This window comes from Podarcis vaucheri (genome assembly GCF_965113315.1).
Source record: "Podarcis vaucheri genome assembly, chromosome: 9".
Classification (NCBI taxonomy): domain Eukaryota; kingdom Metazoa; phylum Chordata; class Lepidosauria; order Squamata; family Lacertidae; genus Podarcis; species Podarcis vaucheri.
In genome coordinates, this window is record NC_138767.1 from 75,884,858 (window position 1) to 75,912,759 (window position 27,902).

Below are 27,902 nucleotides of genomic sequence, written 5' to 3' on the forward strand. Positions count from 1 at the left end.
TCTGATACTTCCAGGTTTCGGCGGGTCCATAACCCGAAAAAACGCAACCTGAAGCGTCTGTAACCCGAGGTATGACTGTATTGCCAGCACATGATTGAATCCTATCCTGAAAGTCTGGAAGTGCCCTCAGGGATGAAGGTGAAATCTATCCAATCTGTATTTTAAAGCGCAAAGCATGTTGTTGTAACTGAGCTTCCACAGCCAATCTCAACTTCCTGAATTAGGTACAAATAGCCAGAAAGAGCATGCAATGCAGGACAGAAGGAAAGAAAGCAGACGAGGAAAACAGAAAGGGGATCAAACCGCTTGCATTCCGCTGACCTGGATCAAAGACTTCCACGCCGTGGCCTAGCATGCTCACATCCAGCCGGCAGAAGTGGACGACATTGTACAGTGCAGACCCCACCATCCTCCAGACTCCTGCCAAGACCCCCACGAGCACATTGATGGGGAACAGCAAGAAGGTCACAATGTACAGCGCCCGTCTTCCCAGAGGGGAAAAGTGGAAAGAGTGCAGACAGATTATTATTTTTGCACAAACGGCACCTGCATAGCCTTGCAGGAGCTTCTTCTGTTCACGATTCCCACCCGCCCACCACGCCTTCCCCTGAGAATTCTGGTGGAAATGGAAATGGTAGCAGAAGCTGATGATGTTCACTGATTCATCCCATGTCCAAAATGGAGCTCAACCCAGGGCATAGAATTGGGAGTCACTCTTCTTGTTGCTTTCGGTCCACAAATCAATACATAATTGATTGTGACTACCCCCTCTGCCCTGGATTGTGTTTCCTCTACACTGAAACATGGGGGAAGAATGTCATGACAGTGTAAGTTACCTAAGTTGTGTCAGTTACACAATTTTGCCACAGTTCACAGAGAGGCCAATCATGTCATTTTAGGTGGAAGACGAACTGCAGCTGAACGGAAATGGTGTTGCACATGACAAAAAGTGCCCTATGCCCCTAACTTCTGGGCATCCATAAACTGGTTTAGAGGCTCAATCAAACCAATTCACTCTTCCCATTCTGATTCTGGAACGCAACTCATTGGCCACATCCACGCTAAACATTTAAAGCAGATTCATACCACAGACATGGCAATCCTGGGAGCTGTAGTTTGTTAAGGTTGCTGAGAGTTCCTAGGAAACCCTTCCCCCCTAGACCTATAGTTCCCAGAGTTATATAGTTCCCAGATGGATTGTTCAACCACTCTGGGATCTGTAATTCTGTGAGGGGACTAGGGGTCTCCAGGCAACTCCCAGCACTCTTAACAGGCTACATTTCGCAGGATTCATTGGGGGGAAGCCATGATTTTTTAAAAGTGATATGATACTGCACATGTGTAGTGCACATGTGGTCATTGCCTACATCACGGCTGTGGTCCATATTCCATCATCTGGACCCTGAGATGTTAACAAGCACAGCCGTTGCAAGAGGCAATCCAAGAGACAGTGAGGTGATGCTCTCTCATGCTCTAGCTGGGATGAACAACTTCCATAGTCACCTGTTGGTCAGCTCCCTAGGGAGGTGGCCACGCTCCAGAAAATAGTAGTGAGTCAGCAGGTTCTGTGCAACCACAGCCAGCACCAAGGTCAACCAGAAAGGCCTAGACAAAGAAAGCAAATCAGAAGTGGCCAGTTTTGCTCAGGGTATAGTATTTGCATGACAGTTTTAAACTGGTGCAATAGTCATGGTTCCACTCAAGGGATCTGTGAAATTGCAAGGGTGAAGAGGAAACTTTAGTCTTAGAACCTGTCCAGATGAATAATGCTCAGTGATCTAGACATCTTCTGTAAATCAATGATTTCAGTGGTTGGGTGAAATATATTCGGGAGTCGAGTGTGGATTTCATGCTCTTTATTCAGCTCATAGTAGTGAGGAATGGAAGTTCCCCCGAAATGTCTGCTTTTTGGGATGCTGCAGTTGGACAAGTTGACCTCCAAGGTTGCTTTCCATTCCAAAGTTCTATGAAACCCAGACTATTCAGTACTTGGCAGCGCCAGGGGGGCAGGGGCAGCGCGGTGGGTGGGTGTATTCAGAAATGCCACAGTTACCTAGATTTCTGAGAGTCATGAGGTGGGGTCCAACTCCCATCATCCCTGGCCAGCAAGGTCAGAGCCAGTAGGAGCTGTGGTCCACAAAATCTGGACAACCACATTGGCTACCTCTGGTCGGCAATTGTTTAAAAGCACCACTGATGGTGGTGGTGAGACCACGGCATGGTAGGAAAGAGTTAACACCTTCTTCTCTGCATGCCGCAGTCAGGATCCTGCCATTCTTGTGGCTGCTACATTAAGAGGAGAATAAGAAAAACAGACACTCAAGGGCCAACTTCATCTTCAAATGCAATGCCAGTGTGATGAAAGGATGCCCTGAAACTTATCCTTGCTCCAAAACCAAAGGCTGGACATTTGCAGAAGTACCTTCCACCTTGGCTTGAGCATCCTCCATCCAAGGGGATCTTGGCATGTTGCAGATATAAGCTTGGGTATGTCACCCATTAGGGGACATGGGTGGTGCTGTGGGATAAACCACAGAGCCTAGGACTTCGGCAAGGTCGGCGGTTCACATCCCTGCGACGGGATGAGCTCCCGTTGCTCGGTCCCTGCTCCTGCCAACATAGCAGTTCGGAAGCACGTCAAAGTGCAAGTAGATAAATAGGTACCGCTCTGGCGGGAAGGTAAACGGCATTTCCGTGTGCTGCTCTGGTTCGCCAGAAGCGGCTTAGTCATGCTGGCCACATGACCCGGAAGCTGTACGCCGGCTCCCTTGACCAGTAAAGCGAGATGAGCGCTGCAACCCCAGAGTTGGCCATGACTGGACCTAATGGTCAGGGGTCCCTTTACCTTTACCTATGTTGCCCCTTAGGCTTGTAGAACTCTTACCACATGTTCTCCATGATTTTGAAGAGGAGCATGTTGCTGCCAGATTGCAGGGGGATGACCACAAAGAAAGTGAAAATCACAGTGCAGACGAAGAAGACGATGTGCTGGATGAGCAGACCTGGAACAGGGGCAAGAACACACTGTCACAACAGAGGAAGCGGCCAGTGTGGACAGGCTGGACAGACCATCCAGCTCAGTACTGCCTGCTCTTCCCCTTCCAAACAGTGGCGGAGGAACCCTCTCGGGCACCCAGGGTGGGACGCCGAGGGGTGGGGCAAACTGCCTAGCGGCGCATGTGCAACGTCTGAACAGACTGCGCATGCGTGGCAGCCTGTACGGTCGCCGTGTGAGAGGCAGCCCATATGGACGCCATGCTAGCTGCGCCCAGACTAACTGTGTGTGTGCCCTTGACCGCTCTACAGCTGGGGGGGCAGCGGGCCATCTTGTCACCCCCCCCGAGTGGTGCCTGGGGTAGACCACCCCTCCTTGTATGCCCCTGCTTTCAAAGAGGTTGAAGTTGGGGTGGAAAGGGGAGATCATCATCATCCATCATTAAATTCATATTCTGCCCTTCAGCCAAAGATCAAGGGGCCAGTCGCAGGATAAAAACACAAAGTACATCACACACACTCCTCTAGCCAGGAGGTTACCAGAGCATTGAATGCCTCCTCTCCTCCTGTGTTTCTCCCTCACCTGCATCAGAGCCTGTCAATCCAAGCCTGATCCCAATAGCGCTGTGGGGCTCAGGATGCAGAATGGGCAACATTTTGGAGTAATCACACATACAGTGGTACCTCTGGTTGCCAACAGGATCTGTTCCGGAGCCCCGTTCGCAACATGAGCAGAACGCAACCTGCATCTGCGTGTGTGCAGGTCGCGATTCGCTGCTACTGCGCATGCACGTGATGTCATTTTGAGCGTCTGCGCATGCGCGAGCAGCGAAACCCAGAAGTAACCCTTTCTGGTACTTCTGGGTCGCCGTGGGACGCAACCTGAAAAGATTTAACCTGAAGCAAACTTAACAAGAGGTATGACTGTACTGGTCTTTGCCTAAAGTCCTTCCCCAAGGGCAACATGGAACAGGACCACTCCGTTGCTCTAGCATGAGACTCTTAATCTCAGGGTTGTGGGTTCGGGCACCATGTGGGTTGGACGAGATGACCCTTTGTTGCAGGTTTTATTGTGTTAGTTTCCATCACAGTTATCCTCTGTTTTTCACAAATTGCTCTGGAGCACCTTTCTCTAACACACCAGCACCTCCGCCCCAATCCTTACATAAAAGGTGCAAATTAGCATATTGTTTACCTAAGCAGGCAAATGCCGTTTGGAAGCTGGCAAAGAACATCCAGCACACCAGAGCCTGCTGTGAAGGCTGAAGCTTGCGAGAGCAATAGAAGACGTCTGTGACTGCCCCTTGGTACAGGCGCTGGAGGTTGATCCTGAAAACGGAGAGGGAGGAACCGGGGGGTGGGGGAAAGATGCAGTCAAGTGGAATGTGAGAGCACCTAAGGAGGATAGATGAAAACGTAGGAACAGCCTGCTGGACCAGACCAAAGGGGGCTCCTCATCTACTCCTGCAGAAACCCCTCCTGTGGTTTCCAGCAACTAGTACAGTGGTACCTCGCAAGACGAATGCCTCGCAAGAAGAATGCCTCGCAAGACGAAAGAGTTTTTCGTTTTCTGAGTTGCTTCGCAAGACGAATTTCCCTATGGGCTTGCTTCGCAAGACGAAAACGTCTTGCAAGTTTGTTTCCTTTTGGATTTTCAATGCATTCCTATGGGAAACCGTGCTTCACAAGACGAAAAATTCGCAAGATGAAAAAACTCGTAGAACGAATTAATTTCGTCTTGCGAGGCACCACTGTATTTAGAAGCTGGAAACAAACACAAACCCCTGTGTTGCAAAATGTGACAATCTACAAAAATGCAAACGCAACGCGCTGGCTAAGAACTGTTAGTAAATATAGAATCGGTATGATGTCATTCAAAATAAACGAGTAAGTCACTTCAAAATTATATATATCTCATACAACACATCTCACAAAATAGACAAGTTGTTATGTGTATCAGAGTCAAACAAAGGTTCAAACAACCAGTGAATAGGGAGGAATGCCAAACCGTCTCTCAAAGGAAGAAGTCTCACACAAGTCTCAAAGGAAGACGTTTCTCCGAAGTCTCAAAAGGACAGTGCATCCGGAATAGTTCATCAGTGAATAATTATCAATGAAATATACATACTAGTGAATATCATACTAGTGGAATATCATACTAGTGGATCAGTGCTCACTGGATAATGTAGCTGCTGAGACGTCTTCCTTTGAGAGACGGTTTGGCGTTCCAGCAATAAAGATTGTTTGAACGTTTGTTTGACCCTGATACACATAACAACTTGCAGTCACTTGTATATTTTGTGATATTTTGTGATATTTTGTGTTGTATGATATATACCCATATTTTTCGCTCTATAAGACGCACCAGACCACAAAATGTGCCTAGTTTTTGGAGGAGGAAAACAAGAAAAAATATATTCTGAATCTCAGAAGCCAGAACAGCAAGAGGGATTGCTGCACAGTGAAAGCAGCAATCCCTCTTGCTGTTCTGGCTTCTGGGATAGCTGCACAGCCTGCATTCACTCCATAAGACGCACACACATTTCCCCTTACTTTTTAGGAGGAAAAAGTGAGTCTTATAGAGCAAAAAATACGGTATATTATTTTGAAGTGGCTTATTTGCTTATTTTGAATGACATCATACCGATTATATATTTACTAACAGCTATTAGCTAGCGTGTTGTGTTTGCATTTTTGTATATTCCCACGGTGGAGGCAGAGCACAGCTATTGTGGTATCGCAGTAGCCATGGAAAGCCCTCTCTTCCTCCATGAATTTGTCCAATCCTCTTCTAAGGCCACCCATGTTGGCGGCCATCCCTCCCGCCTGGGGGAAGGACTTCCATAGATCAAACCCTCATTGCGAAAGAAGGACTTTTAGGATGGTGGATGCCAAGTGAAGGCATTTGTTCTCAAAGCAGGGATGAGAACAACAGTGGAAGTGGCTTGATGCACAAACCACGGAGCTTCTTTAATGCTAGATTGGGCTTTTCAGCTGGAGCACTTAATACACGCAAAGTGAAATGGAGCAGGAGGAAGGCGAAGGGAATGCCATGCCATATCTCTTGCCAGTTAAGAAGAGAAGCAGGAGGGGGCTGGCTTGGGGCAGCCTGATTTGGGTGGGGCAGAGCCCCATTTGCCCTGATGGACCTCCCTTCCCTGCCCCCAGTGGAGTCCAGAAGGACAAGGCTCACCTGTGCTTCCCCATGGACTTTATCAGCATACAGAAAGTCAGCAGGCAGGAGACGACCAGGGAGGAGACGAAGCAGACTGCAAAAAACAGGAGTGGTTTCACAACCAGTCCCTCTTTCCCCAGCTCTGGGAGGTGAATCAGGACTTTCTAGCAACTCTCAGCAGCACTCTTCACAAAGCACAGCTCCCATAATTCTTTGGGGGAAGCAGGGGGTTGCTTAAAGTGGTATCTTGGTGCAGATGTGCTCCCTGACTCTCACATGCATTACCTTGGTTCAGGTGTGCTTCTGCCATTCTGCTATAGCAAGAGGGAGGGTCCATATCACCAGGGAGAGCTGACAAGACAGGCAGCAGCCCATTTGTCTGCCTGCCTGCCTGCCTGCCTGTCAGTCAGCCTGTCATCGGCTATGCACACCCCCTCCTCCTCCTCCATGCAGAATCTTTTCCATCCCATCCTCTCTGTGCCAAATGCAGGATCCTACCACTTCCTTCCCCCCCCCCCGCAAGCCTTTGTGAGCACTGCACTACCATCTGCGGGGTGAAATTGCTGCCCCTTTGCTTCTTGGCATTGAGCGCTGCTTTTAGCTTGCTGGCAAATGGCCCAGAAAGAAAGCAGGGAATGAGGGTGAATCCGCATAAAGGAAACCCCCAACGGACCCCGCAATGACAAGGATGTTTGCATGCCATAAGACGCCCCTCAGATTAGGAAACTTTGACCACAGACCCTGATCCCGTCTGCAAGGTTTCCCTACATCCAGAATCCATCCCCTCTGAACTTCAGAAAGGTCTCTGCACACACAGCGTGAGGGCTAGGAACTTAGGATTTCAAAAAAGAAAAGAAAAACATTTGGAGAAACATCGAAGCACGTGGGGCAGGCAGCCAACTTGATAACTACACAGCCGTATCAGCACCCCAGTGTTTGGAACTTGCCCTCTTCATCAGAGGAAAGATACCAAAATGGTCAAAGGCCTGGAAACGATGCCTTATGAGGAACGGTTAAGGGAGCTGGGCATGTTTAGCCTGGAGAAGAGGAGGTTAAGGGGTGATATGATAGCCATGTTCAAATATATAAAAGGATGTCACATAGAGGAGGGAGAAAGGTTGTTTTCTGCTGCTCCAGAGAAGCGGACACGGAGCAATGGATCCAAACTACAAGAAAGAAGATTCCACCTAAACATTAGGAAGAACTTCCTGACAGTAAGAGCTGTTTGACAGTGGAATTTGCTGCCAAGGAGTGTGGTGGAGTCTCCTACTTTGGAGGTCTTTAAGCAGAGGCTTGACAACCATATGTCAGGAGTGCTCTGATGGTGTTTCCTGCTTGGCAGGGGGTTGGACTCGATGGCCCTTGTGGTCTCTTCCAACTCTATGATTCTATGATTCTACCCAGGTAGTAATCGGGGAACGCGCTAACCATCCTTTCGACTTGTAGCAACAGTCCAATTTGAGGACAATAATGCAATGACCACTACTAAGGATGGAAGGATTGGGGAATTTTGGTTCTCAGAGTGCTCATCCACATTTCTGCTTTCCCCATGCCTAGAAAGCAGAGGCCAGTGTGCTTTTCCCCTTCTCCCACTCCTTTCTTGGGGAAAACCCAATGTTTAGTGCACGGGCAGCTGGCAGCTGCCCCCCTAAATCAAGTAGATCAATACAAAATACTTAACTAGCTGAAGTTCTACCCCCCCATAAAGCCTGCCCCCCCCATAAATCCTGGCTACATCCATGGTTTAGAACGAAATTGGAAGAAAGGCCAATCCAGCAAAAACCAAATTGCCTTTTACTCTGATTGAGTGCTAAAGAGTGGTTCGTGTTCCGCCCCCCCCTTAAGGGGAAGCAGAGGGGCAAGAGGAGGAGGCAGAAACCCTTGGTTTCTCATTGTTCCCATTTAAATTCTATTGTCCCCCTTTCTGCAGCCAATATGTGATTTTTTAAAAACAATAAAAAGCCCTCATGTGCATTATAGTGTGAATCTGTCCTTTGCATGCAATTTCGACTAAGGCACACATTTTGTAAGCAATTTCTCCCAATATAGTAAAAGAACCATAGGACTGTCGAGTTGGGACCAAAAGGGTCATTTAGTCTAACCCCCGGCAACGTAGGAATCACAACTGAAGCATCCCTGGCAGATGCGTTTCATATGCAATTTTCATTGATATATTCAGTTTTATGTACCCTTTCCCCAAATGTATGTATTTTTTTTTAAGCATTGGTTTGATGGATGACGAATCTCCTCTTTTTCAGGGGTAAAATTTCTGTCCGGGTGGATTTTCAAATTTGCCAAAATATCTCTGGCTATAATTTCTGGATGAGACGTAGGCATAACTGGTGGCTGAAGACTTGCTTTCCTCTTCTCTTCTCCTGCCCCCCTCAGCAATATATTACAGCTTCTATAGCTTACATATAGTAGGGTGTTTAAAATGAGAGTCACCATAGCGTCCTCCGTTTTTGCTCTTCAAGACATGGCAGCCATAATATAAACTCAAAAAATGCACAACATAGTAAGAAACTAAAACAATACAACGCCACCAACCCCTGCCCTTGTTTAGAATACCATAGATTGTTTAATTAGGCAAAGATCTGGGAGAAGAGGAATGTTTATGCCTGGCGCCTAAGGATATGCAACAAAGGCTCTAGGCAAGTCTCCCTGGAGAGAGCATTCACTCAATGGGGAGCCACCACAGAAAGGTCCTGCTCTCATGTTGTTACCCTCCGGACCTCTTGTGGAGCAGGCACACGAAGAAGGGCCTCAGAGGATGATTGCAGGGACTGAGTTGGTCCATATAGGGAGAGGCAGTCCCTGAGGTATTGTGGTCTCCTATGGAATGAAACCTATCACAAGAGTCCAATTGCTAGCCCTACCCACTCTGGCCTCTGGCCCAGCCCATCATTGGCATGGAAGGTTGTCCCCAAGGGAAGGTGGCCCTCAGGCTAAAAGAGTTTTGCCACCTTTGGATCTGGGCCATAACTCCTTACGAGATTGCCTTGCCCTCCTGGGTCCCCTTGGCTGCTTCACTTGACGGAACTGGCCCTTCTGCAGGTGCCACACAAGACCCACAGCACATTGGTAAGAACTTGATCATTTAGTGTGACAGCAGCGACAGTTTGGAACTCCTGGCCTATTGATCTCAGGCAGGTGCCTTCACTGGAATTAAAGACCCTTTTAATGAGGGTGAAAGAGGAGAGTGCAAAATATGGTCTGAAGCTCAACATAAAAAAAGAAGATCATGGCCACTGGTCCCATCACCTCCTGGCAAATAGTAGGGGAAGAAATGGAGGCAGTGAGAGATTTTATTTTCTTGGGCTCCATGATCACTGCAGATGGTGACAGCAGCCACAAAATTAAAAGACGCCTGCTTCTTGGAAGAAAAGCAATGACAAACCTAGATAGCATCTTAAAAAGCAGACGCATCACCTTGCCAACAAAGGTCCGTATAGTTAAAGCTATGGTTTTCCCTGTAGTGATGTATGGAAGTGAGAGCTGGACCATAAAGAAGGCTGATCGCGGAAGAATTGATGCTTTTGAATTATGGTGCTGGGGGAGACTCTTGAGAGTCCCATGGACTGCAAGAAGATCAAACCTCTCCATTCTGAAGGAAATCAGCCCTGAGTGCTCACTGGAAGGACAGATCCTGAAGCTGAGGCTCCAATACTTTGGCCACCTCATGAGAAGAGAAGACTCCCTGGAAAAGACCCTGATGTTGGGAAAGATGCAGGGCACAAGGAGAAGGGGACGACAGAGGACGAGATGGTTGGACAGTGTTCTTGAAGCTACCAGCATGAGTTTGACCAAACTGTGGGAGGCAGTGGAAGACAGGAGTGCCTGGCGTGCTCTGGTCCATGGGGTCACAAAGAGTCTGACACAACTAAAAAAAAAAAAAACACACACACCATGCTAGTTTAGACAAGCCTGACCAGGTGGCTAGAAAGTTGATGTGAGTTTTAAGCTGTTTTAGTACCGTATTTAAAATTTTGTCTGTTTTAAAGTAAACCACTCTGATGGTTTGTTTTTTTTAAAAAATAAGCAGTGTATAAATTTTATGAAATAAAGTAAACAATGTAAATTGTTTTGGAGGTAATAGTTGCATGACGCCTTACAGTTGAAATAAAAAAGGTAAAAGGTAAAGGACCCCTGGATGGTTAAGTCCAGTCAAAGGCGACTATGGGGTGTGGCACTCATCTCACTTTCAGGCAGAGGGAGCTGGCATTTGTGCACAGACAGCTTTTTGGGTCATGTGGTCAGCAGGACTAAACCACTTCTGGTGCAACAGAACACCATGACGGAAGCCAGAGTGCATGGAAACACCGTTTACCTTCCCGCTGGAGTGGCACCTATTTATCTACTTGCACTGGCGTGCTTTCGAACTGCTAGGCTGGCAGGAGCTAGGACAGCAATGGGAGCTCACCCCGATGCAGGGATTTGAAAAGAAACATCAAGAATGGGTTGGATCCAACAGGGCTCTTCTTACTTTTAATTTTTTATCCAGAATAACTGCTTCTGGAATAAAGTACAAAAGCAACCTGACAGGTGTTTTCATGCTGCTAGATCCTGTGCAGAGAATTCTAGGAGATTTAAAAGATCTTGGCACTAAGCTGAATTCATTATGTATCTGTTAATTGACATTTTGATAGCTCAGCAAACTTAGGAAAGGGGAAAGGTCACTTCAATTGAATTATGGGAACGATGACTAAAATGCTGGCTCAACATTCATTATCATTATTTTTAGCTTCTCAGTTAGGGGGCCAACCAGCTCTGGAGAGGATATATTGATCATTAATGTGCTTAGAGATATGCTCCAAGATAAATACAAAAGACTAGACTATTCATGTGGAGACCTTCTTGGATAACTGGGCTTGTGACCCAGTTCTTGTTCCTACAGTTTTGTTATTTTTTTTTTGGGGGGGGGGAATAATTGAAAAATAAAAATGTGGGCAGGGGGTGCAGCCAGGAATGGGCACTCTTATATCCTTGTGTTTCTTTAGTTCTTCAGAGCCATTTCTCGGGGATGCTTCAGTTGTGATTCCTGCATTGCAGAAGCTTGGACTAGATGGGACCCCTTCCAACTCTGCAATTCAGCGATTCTGTGACCAGCTCCAGAGTTTGCTCTTATCAGGGGGAGAAAGGGACATTGTCAACAAAGACCAGGGCCCCAAAGACTCACCTTCTAGTGACCAGATGTAGTGCTTGAGGGTGGCTAACTCTTTGTCTCCAGGGATCCCAGCGGGATTTTCAGAGGGGACTAAACCAAACTGGATGAAGAGTGCAGTCAGCTCCTTGGTCATCCCAGACCTTACTATCTGGATGCTGGGGACGAAGACTGCCAGGAGGAGGAGGGCCACCTGTAAACCAAGAGATGGTTCATCTGGCTGGCCACTGTGAGAACAGGAGGCTGGATTAGATGGACTGACCCAGCAGACCCTTCTGATGTTCTTATGTCTCTGGGTACCAGTTGCTGGGAGACATGTGCAATAGAGCGCTATTCTGCTTGTGTGAGTGTCTGGAGGCGGTTGGAGGATGGATGGCGGCTAACAGATTGAGGTTGAATCCTGACAAGACAGAAGCACTGTTTTGGAGGGACAGGGGGCGGGTGGGTGTGGGGGACTCCCTGGTCCTGAATGGGGTAACTGTGCCCCTGAAGGAGCAGGTGTGCAGCCTGGGAGTCATTTTGGACTCACAGCTGTCCATGGAGGCACAGGTCAAATCTGTGTCCAGGGCAGCTGTCTACCAGCTCCATCTGGTACGCAGGATGAGACCCTCCCTGCCCGTGGACTGTCTTGCCAGAGTGGTGCATGCTCTGGTTATCTCCCGCTTGGACTACTGCAATGCGCTCTCCGTGGGGCTACCTTTGAAGGTGACCCAGAAACTGCAATTAATCCAGAATGTGGCAGCTAGACTAGTGATTGGGAGCGGCCGCAGGGACCACATAACACCGGTCCTGAGAGATCTGCATTGGCTCCCAGTACGTTTCCGAGCACAATTCAAAGTGTTAGTGCTGACCTTGAAAGCCCTAAACGGCCTCGGTCCAGTATATCTGAAGGAGCATCTCCACCCCCATCATTCAGCCCGGACACTGAGGTCCAGTGCCGAGGGCCTTCTGGCAGTTCCCTCATTGCGAGAAATGAGGTTCAGGGAACCAGACAGAGGGCCTCCTCGGTAGTGGCGCCTGCCCTGTGGAACGCCCTCCCTTCAGATGTGAAGGAAATAAGCAGCTATCTTCTCTTTAAAAGACATCTGAAGGCAGCCCTGTTTAGGGAAAGTTTTTAATATTTAATGCTGTATTGTTTTTAACACTTGATTGGGAGCCGCCCAGAGTGGCTGGGGAAACTCGGCCAAATGGGCGGGGTATAAATAATAAATTATTATTATTATTATTATTATTATTATTATTATTATTATTATTATTATTATTATTATTATTAGCATCCATGAGAACAGAATCCTGGGCTGGATAGGCTGTGGGTTCTTAGGTTCTTACCTGATAGACAGCAATCACAGATGTGGCGAGGGAGAGAACCAGCTTCAGAGGGATTTGGAAGCCTGCAATTCCACACAAAAATCACAATCACACATGGGAAGCACCCAACAGTCCCATTAAAAACTCCAATGTTATTAACGAAAGAAGCATTGGTGGGTCAGAGTCTGCTCTACTGGTTGCGTGGAACATGAGCCTTAAGTTGTCAGGTACAAAGAAGGAAATGTAAAAGGGGTTGGGAGTTAAACATAAACGGAATGCAGAAATGCAGTCTGTGGCCATGGATGGAGAGTAGTTTAAATGAAATGGGTGAAAACACAATTGTGTGTGAGAGAGAGAGAAACCAAAAGAGAGAGAAAGAGATAGATAGATAGATAGATAGATAGATAGAGAGTGTGCTTTGGTCCAAACAACTGAAGTATATAATCAAGAGATGTGTCCCAAGATTCCACAAAGAAATCCAACAGCCACAAAAACACATGCACAATTGCTGGTTCCTAAGGCAAATTCAGCTCATTATCTAAGTAGGGTGGTCTGCCAGGAATGATAGTCATTGCTTCCAGTGGGGCAGGACGCTCCGCGGGGCCTCTGAGGAGTCCGCCTGCCTCCTCCCCCTCAGCTGCCCTATAGCTGAGAGGGAGGTGGTGGGTGGACCGTTTGGGGCAGCGCGGAGCCTACAGGTGCCCAAGCCACCGCGTCACTCCCAAGAGAGACATGTTGCAGTGAGTGCCGCCCAACATTTTGGTTTTTTTGTTTTAGTTTTTTTTCAGAAGAAGACTTTGGATTTGATATCCTGCCTTTCACTCCCTTTTAAAGGAGTCTCAAAGCGGCTAACAATCTCCTTTCCCTTCCTCCCCCACAACAAACACTCTGTGAGGTGAGTGGGGCTGAGAGACTTCAGAGAAGTGTGACTGGCCCAAGGTCACCCAGCAGCTGCATGTGGAGGAGCGGAGATACGAACCTGGTTCCCCAGATTACGAGACTACCACTCCTAACCACTACACCACACTGGCTCTCCGCCCAACATTTTGTCACCCCCTCAGTGGTGACACCTGAGGCAGACCGCCCTACCGCACCCCCTTCCTCCACCTGATTGCTCCATAGGGCTGTGAAATGGGATAAAAATGCTTGTCCATTCAGAGTGAGGGCAGAAAGCACTACTCTCACTCTGATTTGGCTTTATCAAGCTGTCATTGCGTAACTAGCAGCATCCCTTGACGGAATCATGTTGCCTTCATAATCCCTGGTTCCCAGGACCCACTTCAAGAAGAAGCATCCATGGTGGCCTTCATTTGCCTGCATTTCTCCACCTGTTTTGTGCACCTGCAGCCTCTTTTGCGGGTGGAGGACCTAAGAACAAGCCGAAGCAGCAATGGAGCCTTTCGAAAGATCTGTGCATGCAGTACCTTCCTGAGGTGCGTAGAGGAATGAGCAGACATAGGAGCGGATCCTTGACAGCAGTCTTGGCTTGGCTCTGCTGATGCTAGAGGGACAGAAAGAAAGTTTGGCTCAGGCCGAGAAGAAGAGGCACACACACAAACCCGCCAAGACATGAGGACAGGGCCAGGGGACCCTTTTCAGGCTGAGGGCTGCAATGCCTAATCTACAACTTTTGCTGGGCGTAAGCAGCCAGTAGAAGGCAAGGCTGGCACTAGCAGGTAGTCTGGGAAAATACGCTTTGTGCTTTCCCACTTCACACCCAGGCTGCACCCCTTTCTCCTGCTCGCTCTCATTCTCTCTCTCTCCTGAATGAATAAAAAAATTCCTTCCAGTAGCACCTTAAAGACCAACTAAGTTAGTTCTTGGTATGAGCTTTCGTGTGCATGCACACTTCTTCAGGTCTTTAAGGTGCTACTGGAAGGAATTTTTTTATTTTGACTATGGCAGACCAACACGGCTACCTATCTGTCTCCTGAATGAGGCAGCTATGACACAACCTCTCATGGCATATTCTTAGAATCCGAAGCCATTCTTGGGAATGTGAAGTACGTAACTGGAAGCAAATAACCTTTTCCCCCCACTTTACCAATGGACTCCGGTGCATTTTATGTTACTTTTTTAGCAATGCTAGCAAATGAGAGAGGCAGTGGACAGTGGGTTAGCTCCAGCCTTCAAGCTATATTTTTTACTTCTCTCTCTCTCTCTCTCTCTCTCTCTCTCTCTCTCTCTCTCTCTCTCTCATCTATCTATCTATCTATCATCTATCTATCTATCTATCTATCATCTATCTATCTATCATCTATCATCTATCATCTATCTATCTATCTATCTATCTATCTATCTATCTATCTATCTATCTATCTATCTATCTATCTATATCTATCTAATCTATCTACAGTGCTACCTCATGTTAAGAACTTAATTTGTTCTGGAGGTCTGTTCTTAACCTGAAACTGTTCTTAACCTGAGGTACCACTTTAGCTATTGAGGCCTCCTGCTGCCACAGCATGATTTCTGTTCTCAGCCTGAAGCAAAGTTCTTAACCCAAGGTACTATTTCTGGGTTAGCGGAATCTGTAACCTGAAGCGTATGTAACCTGAAGCGTTTGTAACCCAAGGTACCACTCTATCTATCTATATCTATCTACCTATGAACTATAAGCAAACCAATATTATTTTTCAAACCTATCAAAAAGTGGATGTGGCAGTTCCAAAGTTTGGGAGCTTGATTTAGTAGGAAAGGTGACCAACAAACCACACAGTTCCAACAGATAATGTAAAAAGGATAGATTTCCAGATGTCTGCTTTGATTTTACTACTTATGCCAATAGGGAAGAACAGGGTCCGTTCCCCCCCCCCCCCTTTGCTTATCAATGGATTTGATTGATTCAACAATATATGATCCATTCCACCCATGACAGTAATGGGCTTTATTTTACTCTAAGTTTAAAATTATATTCAGCCTTCTGTTTTTAGCATACCTGCTTGTTGTGTGTCTGTTGTTATTAACCTAATAATGTGTTGTCTTTAATTCGCCTTTCTTGCTTCATACAGCGGTACCTTGGGTTAAGAACTTAATTCGTTCTGGAGGTCCGTTCTTAATCTGAAACTGTTCTTAACCTGAGGCACCACTACTTTAGCTAATACGGCCTCCCACTGCCGCCGGAGCACGATTTCTGTTCTCATCCTGAAGCAAAGTTCTTAACCTGAGGTACTATTTCTGGGTTAGCAGAGTCTGTAACCTGAAGCGTCTGTAACCCGAGGTACCACTGTATTGATTAATTTATTTAAAAAGTGTGTGGAGCTGGTGTTGCCTTGGTATAATAGACTACTGTCCGGCCTGCAAAAGCCAGAGGTTTCTATCCTCATGGCTCCATCCAGCCAACCCAGACATGTGATCATAGGTCAAGCTCTCCGGGAGGGAATAAGCACTAGAGGAGGGTGTGGATTGGGGCTAGCAAGGAGCGTGGCTTGGACCAGATAGAGAGCGCCACATTATTTTTATTTTTATTTATGTCATAAAATTTACTCATGGCTTGGTGTGTTGTTGTTGTTGTTTTTAAAACAACTTGTTTCATCTTTTTTGTAAACAACAACAACCCTAAAAGCAGTTTACAAAAAAGATGAAACAAGATACAGGGATATTCTGTGGCCAACTTGCCCACCCACCCCCATTTCAGTTCCCATTCATTTCCAGATTTGGGGATGCGCTTTTGCTGAATGAAAGGCAGGCTTTGGGTGTGAGGTGTTACCTTTTATTTGGCGTCCTTTTTGCCAGGATATTCTTCAGATAGTCTTCATAATAGCCACTCCCCGGCAGCTTAAAACAGAAACAAAAGACTGATTATTCCACATGAATTTTTGGTGCAAGGTTGCATCTGTCCCCCCCCACCCCCCACTGAAAGTGCTCTAATGCCACTTCAATTGAGAGAGCGGTTGCTGAACAGCTTGGCAGGTTTCTGGATGAAACATCGGCTCTGGATCCATTCCAGCCCGGCTTCCGCGCTGGTCATGGGACCGAGACGGCTCTGGTCGCCCTAACAGATGATCTCCGTAGGCAGCTGGATCGAGGCGGGTCAGGGCTGCTGATTCTTCTAGACCTGTCAGCAGCCTTCGACATGGTCGATCACGAACTCCTGGACCACCGCGTTGCCGACGTGGGGATCCAGGGCACAGTCCTTCAATGGCTGCGCTCGTTTCTCTCTGGTCGGGGACAGAGGGTGGCGCTTGGGGGGGAATTGTCATCCCGCCACTCCTTGGTGTGTGGAGTGCCTCAGGGTGCAATTCTCTTCCCGATGCTTTTTAACATCTTTATGCGCCCCCTCGCCCAGCTTGTCCGGAGTTTTGGGCTGGGTTGCCATCAGTATGCCGATGACACCCAACTCTATCTGTTGATGGATGGCCATCCTGACTCGGCCCCAGACACACTGACCAGATGTCTGGAAGCTGTGGCTGGATGGTTACGTGGGAGCCGGTTGAAGTTAAATCCTTCGAAGACAGAGGTCCTCTGGCTGGGGCGGGACGATTTGGGATCGAGGGGGCAACTCCCATCTCTTGCGGGGGTGCAATTAGTGCCAGCACCGTCCGTTAAGAGTTTGGGTGTAATCTTCGATACCTCCCTCTCTATGGAGGCGCAGATTACAGCTATAACAAAGGTAGCATTTTTTCATCTCCGCCAAGCTAAGCAGTTGGCCCCTTATCTCTCTCACCCTGACCTAGCCACTGTGATCCACGCGATGGTCACCTCCAGACTGGATTATTGTAACTCGCTCTATGTGGGGCTGCCCTTGAGACTGACCCAGAAACTCCAGCGGGTGCAGAATGCCGCAGCGAGACTCCTTACGGGGTCTTCGCTACGGGATCACATTCATCCGGTATTATACCAGCTGCACTGGCTCCCGGTGGAGTACAGGATCAGGTTTAAGGTGCTGGTTTTAACCTTTAAAGCCCTGTACAGCCTAGGACCCTCGTACTTACGGGACCGCCTCTCCTGGTATGCCCCACAGAGGAACTTACGGTCTGCAAATAAAAACATCTTGAAGGTCCCAGGCCACAGAGAAGTTAGGCTGGCCTCAACCAGAGCCAGGGCTTTCTCGGCTGTGGCTCCAATCTGGTGGAACGCTCTGTCACAAGAGACTAGGGCCCTGCGGGACCTGACATCTTTCCGCAGGGCCTGCAAGACAGAGCTGTTCCAGCTGGCCTTTGGTCAGGGCGCAGCCTGACTCCCTCCTCTGGAAATCTGCACAGAATTTTGCTTAACAGTTGCCATCAATTTGATTTTAATGAATTTTTATAATGATGTTTTAAAATATTTTTTAGAATGTTGGATTAGTTGATTGCTGTTAGCCGCCCTGAGCCCGGCTTCGGCTGGGGAGAGCGGGATATAAATAAAAATTTTTATTATTATTTATTATTATTATAGCTCCCCCCCCAAGAATTCTGGGAACTATAATTTATAAAGGGTGTTAACCCAACAGAGCTAGAGTTCCCAGCACCCATGACTGTTTTAGTAGTACTAGAGTGTTTAAAATGTATTGTATGAATGTGACCACATCTCCAGATTAGGCCATGCTCTCTTAGCTGTGATTCCTGTTTGTTTTTTTTTGGGGGGGGGCTAGGACCTCGATGACCCTTTGGGTCCCTTCCAAATCTACAGGTCTACGGTTCTTAACAGACAGCATTTGAAATATAGGGGGGAAATAGTAACCTTGCTGGGTACTTAAAGGATTTGAGATACAGCTTCATAGCACAAATTTGCTAATTTATAAGTATGGAAGTTCCAGGGAAAATTTAGGATAGGGGGTGGGAAACATTTGCTGAAACATCTGCATTTCACAGCATGCCCGGCCCACCACATAAACTATGTATTCTTCTTCTTTTTTTAAGTGTGTGTGTGTTTAGGGAAAGGGGCAAGGGATCTGGGGCTCAGTTTAACACAGAAGACCTAGGCTGGCACAATTGCCATTTCCTAAGCCATATTCAGCTCGCCAGCCAGCCAGGGTGGTCTTGAAAGCCAGACCACACCAAAGCAGGGGCTGCAAAACACACCTCCAGTTTGGCAGTTGCTCCGCAGGGCTGTGAAATGGAATGAAAATGCTTGCCCATTCAGAGTAATGGCAGAAAGCATTGCCCTCACTCTGATTTGGCTTTTGAGACATTGTTGCGTAACTGGGCCTTGGACACACCCCACTTCTGCCCAAAAATGCCCCTGCTGAAAAGGTACAAAGGTCTCAATCAATCCATCGGTTCGACTCAATTTTCACATAGCTAAAGGGGCTGTTGCAAAAATGTCAGAGTCCGCTTTGCACATTAAAAGAATATTAGGTGCACACCTGTAAAAGCCATTAATTATGAACATGACAAACATGTGCAGTTTTGCAATTTGCAAAATGAATAGTTAATTAGTTGGAAAATGAATTAACTGACAGCTCCAATAATCACCCCTGCTGCACATTCTTGTTAGGTACTTGGCCATCATTGATCAAGTACTGCTTAGGTTTATAGCAGGCCTGGTATAGGAAACTGGCACCCTTCGACAGCTGCGGGGGCATCCAGCTTTTTCTGCCCTGATGCCTGCCCTGGGCTCCTGGCTGTGGGCACACCCAGTGGCTGCTGGAGCAAGCAACCCTATAAGCCCAGTGCAGCTTTGTGGGAATCAAAGTGGCCATTTGCACCATCAGGAAAACACTTTGCCAAGGGCTACCGCAAACCCAGGAGCCAGTCTGAGTCTGAGCTTGAGCCATGGAGTACTAACGTGACAAGCCCCATCTTGAGATTCTGCTGGCTGTCTGGGGCCAGAGAGAAAATGCAAGCAATTCATCCAAGAGATATTTGATGGCAGACACCACCTGGGAAATCAGGGCAAGGAAGGAGGACGAGATGAAGAATAAATTAAAAAGCAAAGGGGGCTGGGGCAGAGACCACACAGGATTCTCCAATTACTCCCTTGAGGACCAGAAGGACCAGAAAATATGGTCTCCAGGGAATGTGGTTCAAGTAAAAAGGCTCTTTGAATTAAAGGAGAAGACCACCAATTGTACAGGAGGATTCACAGGCTGCCTGGCCAGATGTCTCTAGTGCTGTAGAGGAAATTTTTTAGGGAAGAAGAAGAAGAAGAGTTTGGATTTGATATCCCGCCTTTCACTCCCCGAAGGAGTTTCAAAGCGGCTAACATTCTCCTTTCCCTTCCTCCCCCACAACAAACACTCTGTGAGGTGAGTGGGGCTGAGAGACTCCAAAGAAGTGTGACTGGCCCAAGGTCACCCAGCAGCTGCATGTGGAGGAGCGGAGACGCGAACCCACTTCCCCAGATTACGAGACTACCGCTCCTAACCACTACACCACACTGGCTTGCCCTTCAACTGCAACGTGGCAAATTTGCTTTGATTGTGCTTTGATTGGGGATAATAAGGTAGGAAGCTGCATCTTTTCAAAAGGGCAAAGTAAGCCAGTGAGGCTGTTGAGAGAGAAAACAGGAGGAAGCACACCCAAAAGCTCAGTCCATTTCCATCCTGGCTCTCTTTCAGGTGCGCTCAGCCAGAGCTCTGCTTCACCCCATTTTTCAGGGAATCATTAAAATCAGCATGGAGGCAAGGCTGGGGTATCTTAAAGGCGCATCTCCACCCCCATCGTTCTACCCGGACACTGAGGTCCAGCGCCAAGGGCCTTCTGGCGGTTCCCTCACTGCGAGAAGCCAAGTTATAGGGAGGGCCTTCTCGCTAGTGGCACCCACCCTATGGAGTATCCTCCCACCAGATGTCAAAGAGAAAAACAACTACCAGACTTTTAGAAGACATCTGAAGGCAGCCCTCTTTAGGGAAGCTTTTAATGTTTGATGGACTATTGTATTTTAATATTCTGTTGGAAGCCACCCAGAAGTGGCTGGGGAAACCCAGCCAGAAGGGTGGGGTATAAATAAATTATTATTATTATTATTATTATTATTAACAATTCATTTATTTATTTTTTAAAAAAAACCTACACTAAAATACCGCCCAATGCAAACGGGTGATAAGACACTTAAAAGCCGAAGGTCTGATTAAAAGGGAATGTTTTTGTCTGGAACCTAAAGATATGCAATGATGGTGCCAGCTGAACCTCCTTGGGTTCCCAAGTGGGGAGCCACCACTGGAAAAAAACATTTGCCTGTTTAGAATTAGTATACCGTAATTATAATTTATTGCATTTATAACCCACTCTGCTGCCCAATGAGCTCAATGTAGCACACAAGGCTCTCTCAATCTGCATAAAAACTCTGCAAGACAAGTTAGGCTGAGAGTTAGTGACTGGGACCGAGTGGGTGATTTGAACCCTGGCCTCTTCCAGGTCCTAGCCTGACACTCTAACCACTGCACCACACTGTCTCTCCAACGAGACTCTCCACTATCTTGCCATGACTCTCTGGCATTCCAGAAAGGATTCTTTCCTGGCCCTGCATGAAGATACTGGGGACTGAAGTTGGGATCTTCTGCATGCAAACCACGTTCTCTGAATTCTGAGCCCCTCCAGAAATGCTACCATCTGCGCTGATTAATCTGTGATGTCTCATTCACACATTCAAGTCACTATCTGACGCTACAGTCAGTGGGCAAGGACTGTGAGCTGCAAACTGGCACCACGGTGGGTTGGCAAGGCAGTGATTCAGGAAGAGGCTCATAGCTGATTGTTCCAGCATCTTGCTGCAGGAAGCAAAACCATATTGTGAAAGGCTACCCACCAACATGCAGGCTGTGATATGTAGCAAAGACACCCATGATACATTTATTTATTGCATTTATATTAGATCTACTTTGAGTGAAGCTCTGTTGGTGACCTCTCTCTCTGCCACTGACAGTCAGGGTATGCTCTTGCTTGCGCCAACCCAGAAAAGACCCAGCGAAGGGATGTTGCACCTTCAGACAATTTCTGCAACATTCTCAGCACACTTCTTATATTTTTAAAGAAGCACCCGACTTCTGCAACCTATTTAAAAATGCCTTGCATAATTCCCATATGCCTCGCCAGCCTTTGTGATCACAGTTGCAGAGGTGCTAATTATCATGGGGAGAGGAGTGGGTCTGTCACTACACAAGGTTGTTGCAGGATCCCAGCTGGAGATCTGCACAAACATCTGAAATGGAATAAGAAGGAACGTTCTGTTCCGACTCCTTATCCCAGAGTTGTGGATTGGGCTAAACCCTAAAATCCGAGTGCAGATTTGGGCTTCTATCGATTATTTATTTATTTTTAAATAGAGCTTTCTTTCTTAAAACAAGGACCTCTGTGCCAGTCGTTTGGATTATGATTCTGTTGCCAAACACTCACTCTCCTCCTTCCACTGTAAGGCTCTGAATAGGAAACATTCAGAAACTCAAATCTTCTTGAGCTAAGTGGTTTAGATTTCAGCAAAAATAAAAGCAGATTATTGTCCCCCCCCCAAAGAGCCAAATTGTCTTTCCCACACACCCTGTAAACTGAGGGCACCTCAATTAGAGTCGGCTTTGGGAAGGAAATCACAGGATTGTAGAATCAGAAGGGACCCCAAGGCTCATTGAGGAATCACAGGGAAAGCATCCCTGACAGATGGTCATCCAGCCTCTGCTTAAAAACCTCCAAGGAAGGAGAGTCCACCGCCTTCTGAGGACTGAGTGAATATGGTCCATTGTCAAACAGCTCTTATTGCCAGGAATTTCTTCCTAAGCTTTAGTCAGAACCCCCTTCCTTGCAATTTGAATCCACTGGTTTGGGTTCTGCCCTCCAGAGCAGCAGAAAACCAGCTTGCTCCATCCTCCTTCTAGATATTTGAAGATGACTCTCCTTTCTCTTCTGAGTCTCCTCTTTTCAAGGTCCAACATCCCCAACTCCCTCTATTGTTCCTCATAAGGCTTGGTCATCTTGGTTGCCCTCCTTTGCACACATTCCAGCATGTCAATATCCTTTTTAAACTGTGGCGGTCAGAACTGGACACAGGACGCCAGGTGTGGTCTGACCAAGGCAGAATAGAATGGGACTATTATTATTATTCAGACGCGGGTGGCGCTGTGGGTTAAACCACAGAGCCTAGGGCTTGCCCATCAGAAGGTTGGCGGTTTGAATTCCCACAACGGGGTGAGCTCCCGTTGCTCGGTCCCTGCTCCTGCCAACCTAGCAGTTCGAAAGCACGTCAAGTGCAAGTAGATAAATAGGTACCACTCCGGTGGAAAGGTAAATGGCATTTCCGTTTGTTGCGCTGGTTCTCCAGAAGTGGCTTAGTCATGCTGGCCACATGACCTAGAAGCTGTCTGCGGACAAACGCCGGCTCCCTCGGCCAGTAAAGCGAGATGAGCGTGCAACTCCAGAGTCGTCTGCGACTGGACCTAAAGGGGTCCCTTTACCATTATTATTATTATTATTATTATTATTATTATTATTAAATAAAAAAATTCCTTCCAGCAGCACCTTAGAGGCCAACTAAGTTTGTTATTGGCATGCACACGAAAGCTCATACCAATAACAAACTTAGTTGGTCTCTAAGGTGCTACTGGAAGGAATTTTTTAATTTTGTTTCAACTATGGCAGACCAACACGGCTGCCTCCCTGTAACTATTATTATTAAATTAGATTTGTATATTGCCCTTCATCTGTAGATCTCAGAGCAGTTCACAGCAGCAAAATAAAAGATAAAAACCAAAAATACATAATAAAAACAAGAACTTCCCTTGACTGAACATGAGACTTCTGTTAAAGCAGTCGAGAACTGCATTAGCTTCACACTGTTGCAAGACAACAGCTTTTTCATAGTCCCTGAGGCTTCGTCAACAGCATCCGGATGGCCACAAGGTTTTCCCCACTCCTGAGCTAGGAACTTAGAAAGCTGTTTGTTCCCAGGCCAGACAATTCCTCCATTTTGTTGTGTCAGCTTAATCTATTGCCTATCTAGTAATTGCAAGAGCACAGCTCATTCCTCCCCACCAGAAGAAACTCTGCACCGCCAGAACTTCATGGAGCGGAAAGGTGTGTGAAAATGAAACACTTGTTATTTTTAAATGCGCGCAGGCATGCATGTCACCTTGACATTTCAGGAGCTGCCAAGTGGGTCAGGTTCCATTTTCTGTTTCTGTACGGCATCTGCAATTTGTGCTCACTCCAAAAATATGCACCACATATTGGCAATGCCTTGCATAATTTGCACCTGTTTCGTAATGGAAACAGTTGGGAGTCGGAAACGTTAGACAGACAGGTCCATGTGCTCTGCTGTAAAACCTTAGTGCCACACCATCTCAGAATTCCTGCCTGTATTTCTCCCTGCCAAACCCCAATTCAACAAGGGCAAGTCCTGTTGTATTTTTTCCCTTAACAAGTTGGTATATTTATATGCAACTATTCATAAGAACGGGGACGCGGGTGGCGCTGTGGGTTAAACCACAGAGCCTAGGACTTGCCAATCAGAAGGTCAGCGGTTCAAATCCCCGCAATGGGATGAGCTCCCGTTGCTCGGTCCCTGCTCCTGCCAACCTAGCAGTTTGAAAGCACGTCAAAGTGCAAGTAGATAAATAGGTACCACTCCAGCGGGAAGGTAAACGGCGTTTCTGTGCGCTGCTCTGGTTCGCCAGAAGCAGCTTAGTCATGCTGGCCACATGACCCGGAAGCCGTACGCCGGCTCCCTCGGCCAATAAAGCGAGATGAGCGCCGCAACCCCAGAGTCGGCCACCACTGGACCTAATGGTCAGGGGTCCCTTTACCTCTATTAATAAGAACAATCAGAGCAGTTTACAACAAGAGCATGTAAAACCATACAGTAAAAACCTCATGAAAAAGTTAAAATCAGTAATCAACTAACAGTTGTGGGAAATGTATTCTTCATTGCCTGCTTCCATCAGGAATTTAAAAGTTGAAACAGAGGGTGCCGGCTGATGTTCCCAACACTTCCTTACCTGAGAATTATTCTGTCCTTCTGACTCTCAGCTCCATTCAGCCCAAGCCAGCATGGCCAATGGTTAGGGAAGATGGGCTCTGTCCACCGCTGGCCTTGTGACAAAGCCATGCACACTCCCCACGTCCCAGGAATAAAGGAAGGCTTTTGCTTTGCAGCATGTCTGTTTTCTTGTGCTAAGGTCCTGCCTGTTCCAGGGATGAAGAGGCTGAGCCTGTGGCCCTTCAGGGATTTGCTGGACCACAACTTCCATCACCCCAAACCTTGGACATGCCAGCAGAGGCCAACGGGAGTTGGAGTCCCAGAATTGTAGTTCACGCGTAAGCCTTGAGGCTGAACTACCACAATGCGCTCTGTGTGGAACAGCCCTTGGTCCTAGTTCAGATGCGCCAGCTGGTGCAAAATGTTGTGACCAGATTGCTGACAGCTGCACTAGCTGCCCATCTACTACTGAGACAGGTGTAAGGTCCTTGCGTTAATTTATAAAAGCCCCAAACAACTTAGGTCCAGGGTTTGCCTGAACCATAGCTGTCAACTTTCAGATTTGAAAATAAGGGATCAGCAGCCTTGAAAATAAGGGATCAGCAGCCTCACCTGTCCGGGGACAGTCTACGGGATATCTAACAATCTGGGATAGCAGTGGGAAACGGCGCTGGAATAAGGGAATTTCCTGCCAAAAAAGGGAAGGTTGACAGCTATGGCCTGAACCCTTCTATCCCACTGAGATCACCTGCAGGAATGTGGTTCACCCGAGTTGGTGAAGCTCACTTGACAACAACAAGCAACTGAGCCTTTAGTGTCATTGGCCTAGCCCTGTGGAACTCTCCGCCACCTGATGCTTTCTGTGCCCACTATGAAACACCTGCTGGAAACTTTTCTATTCCGCTGGGCAAGCAATTAAGAATGCATCTTTCCACCCTGGTTAATAGTGGTCTGTTTCTAGCCTTTTGAATGTTTTGAACTGTGTACGGCTTTTGTGTTTTCATTGTTGTGTAAACCATATGTGTGTTATATGTTGGTATACAAGTACTCTTATAATTAAGCGTCTGGAGGAGATGAGGTTTCCCATCCCTGCTCCACCCAGTCTACACCAGCACCCGGAGACGGATCTTCCTCTAGTTTGACCCAGTGATGTTGCCATGCCTTACCTCCACCGTCACTTTCTTCCTCTTCTGCTCTCTGAAGCTCTTGACAAGCTGTGCAGGATACCAAAGGCTCAAAACCACAAGGCACAGGATGATGGGGAGATAAGAAAGCAGGGAATAGTACCTGTAAATCTGAGCAGAGACAAAGAGAAGGGCTGCAAGAAAGACAAACCTGTGTTCAACTCATAAATCACATTACAAACGACAAATCTGCCCCTGCTGGATTACTCCAGCAAGTTCCTACAACCCTTGCAGAACCCAGCAGTGAGGAAGGGGAGGGGAGGGACAATACTAGAATTTGCCGATTGCTTGTCATTGCCTCTGGTACCACCTGCTTTCACGCCCTATCAGTAGATCCTGAGCTGAAAGCCCTTGAAGAGGCTCCTTGCCTCACCGACCTCCTGGCTCCTGATTCCCAGCAAGCCCTTTCTTTGCCAACAGTTGGGTCTTGAGGTCTGCAAAGATGGGCCAGGCACACACAGCTATGGTGCCGTTATGGGCATCAGATATTGCTCAGAACATGGACAGCTGTTCTTGCCCACCCCTCCTGCAAAGCAGCAGCCAGTCTCTCCAGGAACGGGTTTCCTCCTTGCAGCCATTTAGAACTGGCCCGTGCCAACCAAACCTCAGGGCCTTCCAGCCTCCCCGGTTGTCTTTACCTTGGGCGACTGAGGGCATTCCACCTTCTGCCAGAGATGGACCACGCAATGGCACCAGGACAGCAGGCAGCCCAAGAAGTACCCAGCTCTGTGCCTGACCGTAGCACATGCAATTAAGGGGTAGTAGAAGGCAGGGTAATAGAGCAAAGCCATGATCTTCCAGTACTCTGGAGAGGGAGATCAAGGGGGAGAGAAGGGCAGAGGTTAAGAGCCTCAGCTGGACAACAAACAGAGGCAATTCAGCAAGGCAGGCCATGCCGAGAGCATGCAGGGTGGAGTCAGTGATGGGGCTCCCACAAACGTCCCTTGAAGAGGCTGCATCAGTTTCCCCCATGCAAAAGAGCTCCTTGGAAGCTACTCCCTTGGAAGAACGACAGGGGCTGGTGCATAAGCTGCCAAGGCAGTGTGGCTTCTAGTTTAGGGGTTCCTGACTTGCAGGGGGTTGGACTTTGACTCTGCAGTTCCAGGATTGTATGATAGGGATGGGCAAATTTCTTAAAGGTCCACTTTTTAAAAGTTTGGTTCAAAAGTTGCATTTCTCTCAATTTTGGGCCTTTTCTGCCTGGAGGCAACGGTTTGGCCACTGCAAGAAGCCGGATGCTGGATCTTGGCTCTGATACAGCAGGGGTCTTCACATTCTCCACATTCTCAGTGTATAAATCTTGCAGACACAATGCAGCTTTTGGAGCCCTGAATGTCTCCAGAGTGGCGAACAATACACAAAATTAAAAAGGATGGTGTAGACCAGTGGTGTCCAAACTTTTTCCAAAGAAGGCCAGATGTGATGAAGTGAAGGGCCATGAGGGCCAACCAAAGTTATTAACCTATTTTTAGGGTTGAAATTGTAAATTGTTGAGCTTTTTAAAGGATTTTACCCCAGGAAATAAACTGCCACAGGGGCCGGATTACACCGACCGGCAGGCCCCCGAATCAGTCTTTGGACATACCTATGCCTGGTGTAGAACACTGAAGAAGGGCTGCCCATGGAAGCAACCTGGTTATGACTATACAGGGCTCTAAAGTCCTATACAGCTTAAAGACTGTATTCTCCGTTATAAACCTGCCTGGGCTCTGAGGTGGGGCGGGGCGGGGTGGGGCGGGGCAGGGCAGGGGGGCTTCTCTTGGTCCTGCCACCCTCACAGGCATGCTTGGTGATGACATGGGGCAGGGCCTTCTTGGTGGCTGCTCCCAGACAACTTTGGAAGTCCCTTGCTGGAGAAGCTGGACTGGCTCCCTCCTTGTGGTCCTTCCATTGGCAGGTGAAGATGGCTCTGTTCTGACAGGCTTTGGGGAATCAATTGTTATATAAAGGAATGGGCTTTTTATAGCGCTGTGCCAATTTTATTATCTGTTTTTTAATAGATTTGGCTTTATATCACTTTAATTCTATCAGAGTTTAACTACTTTTAAACGATTCTCTTGTGTAAGTTTTTAGCTTTCTGTATTTTATCTGGCCAGTAGTGATGTATGGAAGTGAGAGCTGGACCATAAAGAAGGCTGATCGCCAAAGAATTGATGCTTTTGAATTATGGTGCTGGAGGAGACTCTTGAGAGTCCCATGGACTGCAAGAAGATCAAACGTATCCATTCTGAAGGAAATCAGCCCTGAGTGC

At 47.4% G+C, this 27,902-nt stretch overlaps 1 protein-coding gene across 1 annotated transcript in view; it reads right to left on the reverse strand.

Moving 5' to 3' along the window:
* The window catches only part of STRA6 (signaling receptor and transporter of retinol STRA6), a 58,479-nt gene that overhangs the window by 3,891 nt on the left and 26,686 nt on the right, over positions 1-27,902 (reverse strand). The window contains exons 6-16 of the mRNA XM_082237394.1: positions 26,290-26,456; positions 25,634-25,762; positions 16,348-16,415; positions 14,063-14,139; positions 12,660-12,721; positions 11,346-11,523; positions 6,188-6,263; positions 4,190-4,323; positions 2,885-3,002; positions 1,504-1,605; positions 322-485 (exon numbers count right to left, since the gene is read on the reverse strand). Coding sequence (XP_082093520.1) covers positions 322-485; positions 1,504-1,605; positions 2,885-3,002; positions 4,190-4,323; positions 6,188-6,263; positions 11,346-11,523; positions 12,660-12,721; positions 14,063-14,139; positions 16,348-16,415; positions 25,634-25,762; positions 26,290-26,456 — 1,275 coding nt within the window. The remainder of the gene's footprint in view (positions 1-321; positions 486-1,503; positions 1,606-2,884; positions 3,003-4,189; positions 4,324-6,187; positions 6,264-11,345; positions 11,524-12,659; positions 12,722-14,062; positions 14,140-16,347; positions 16,416-25,633; positions 25,763-26,289; positions 26,457-27,902) is intronic.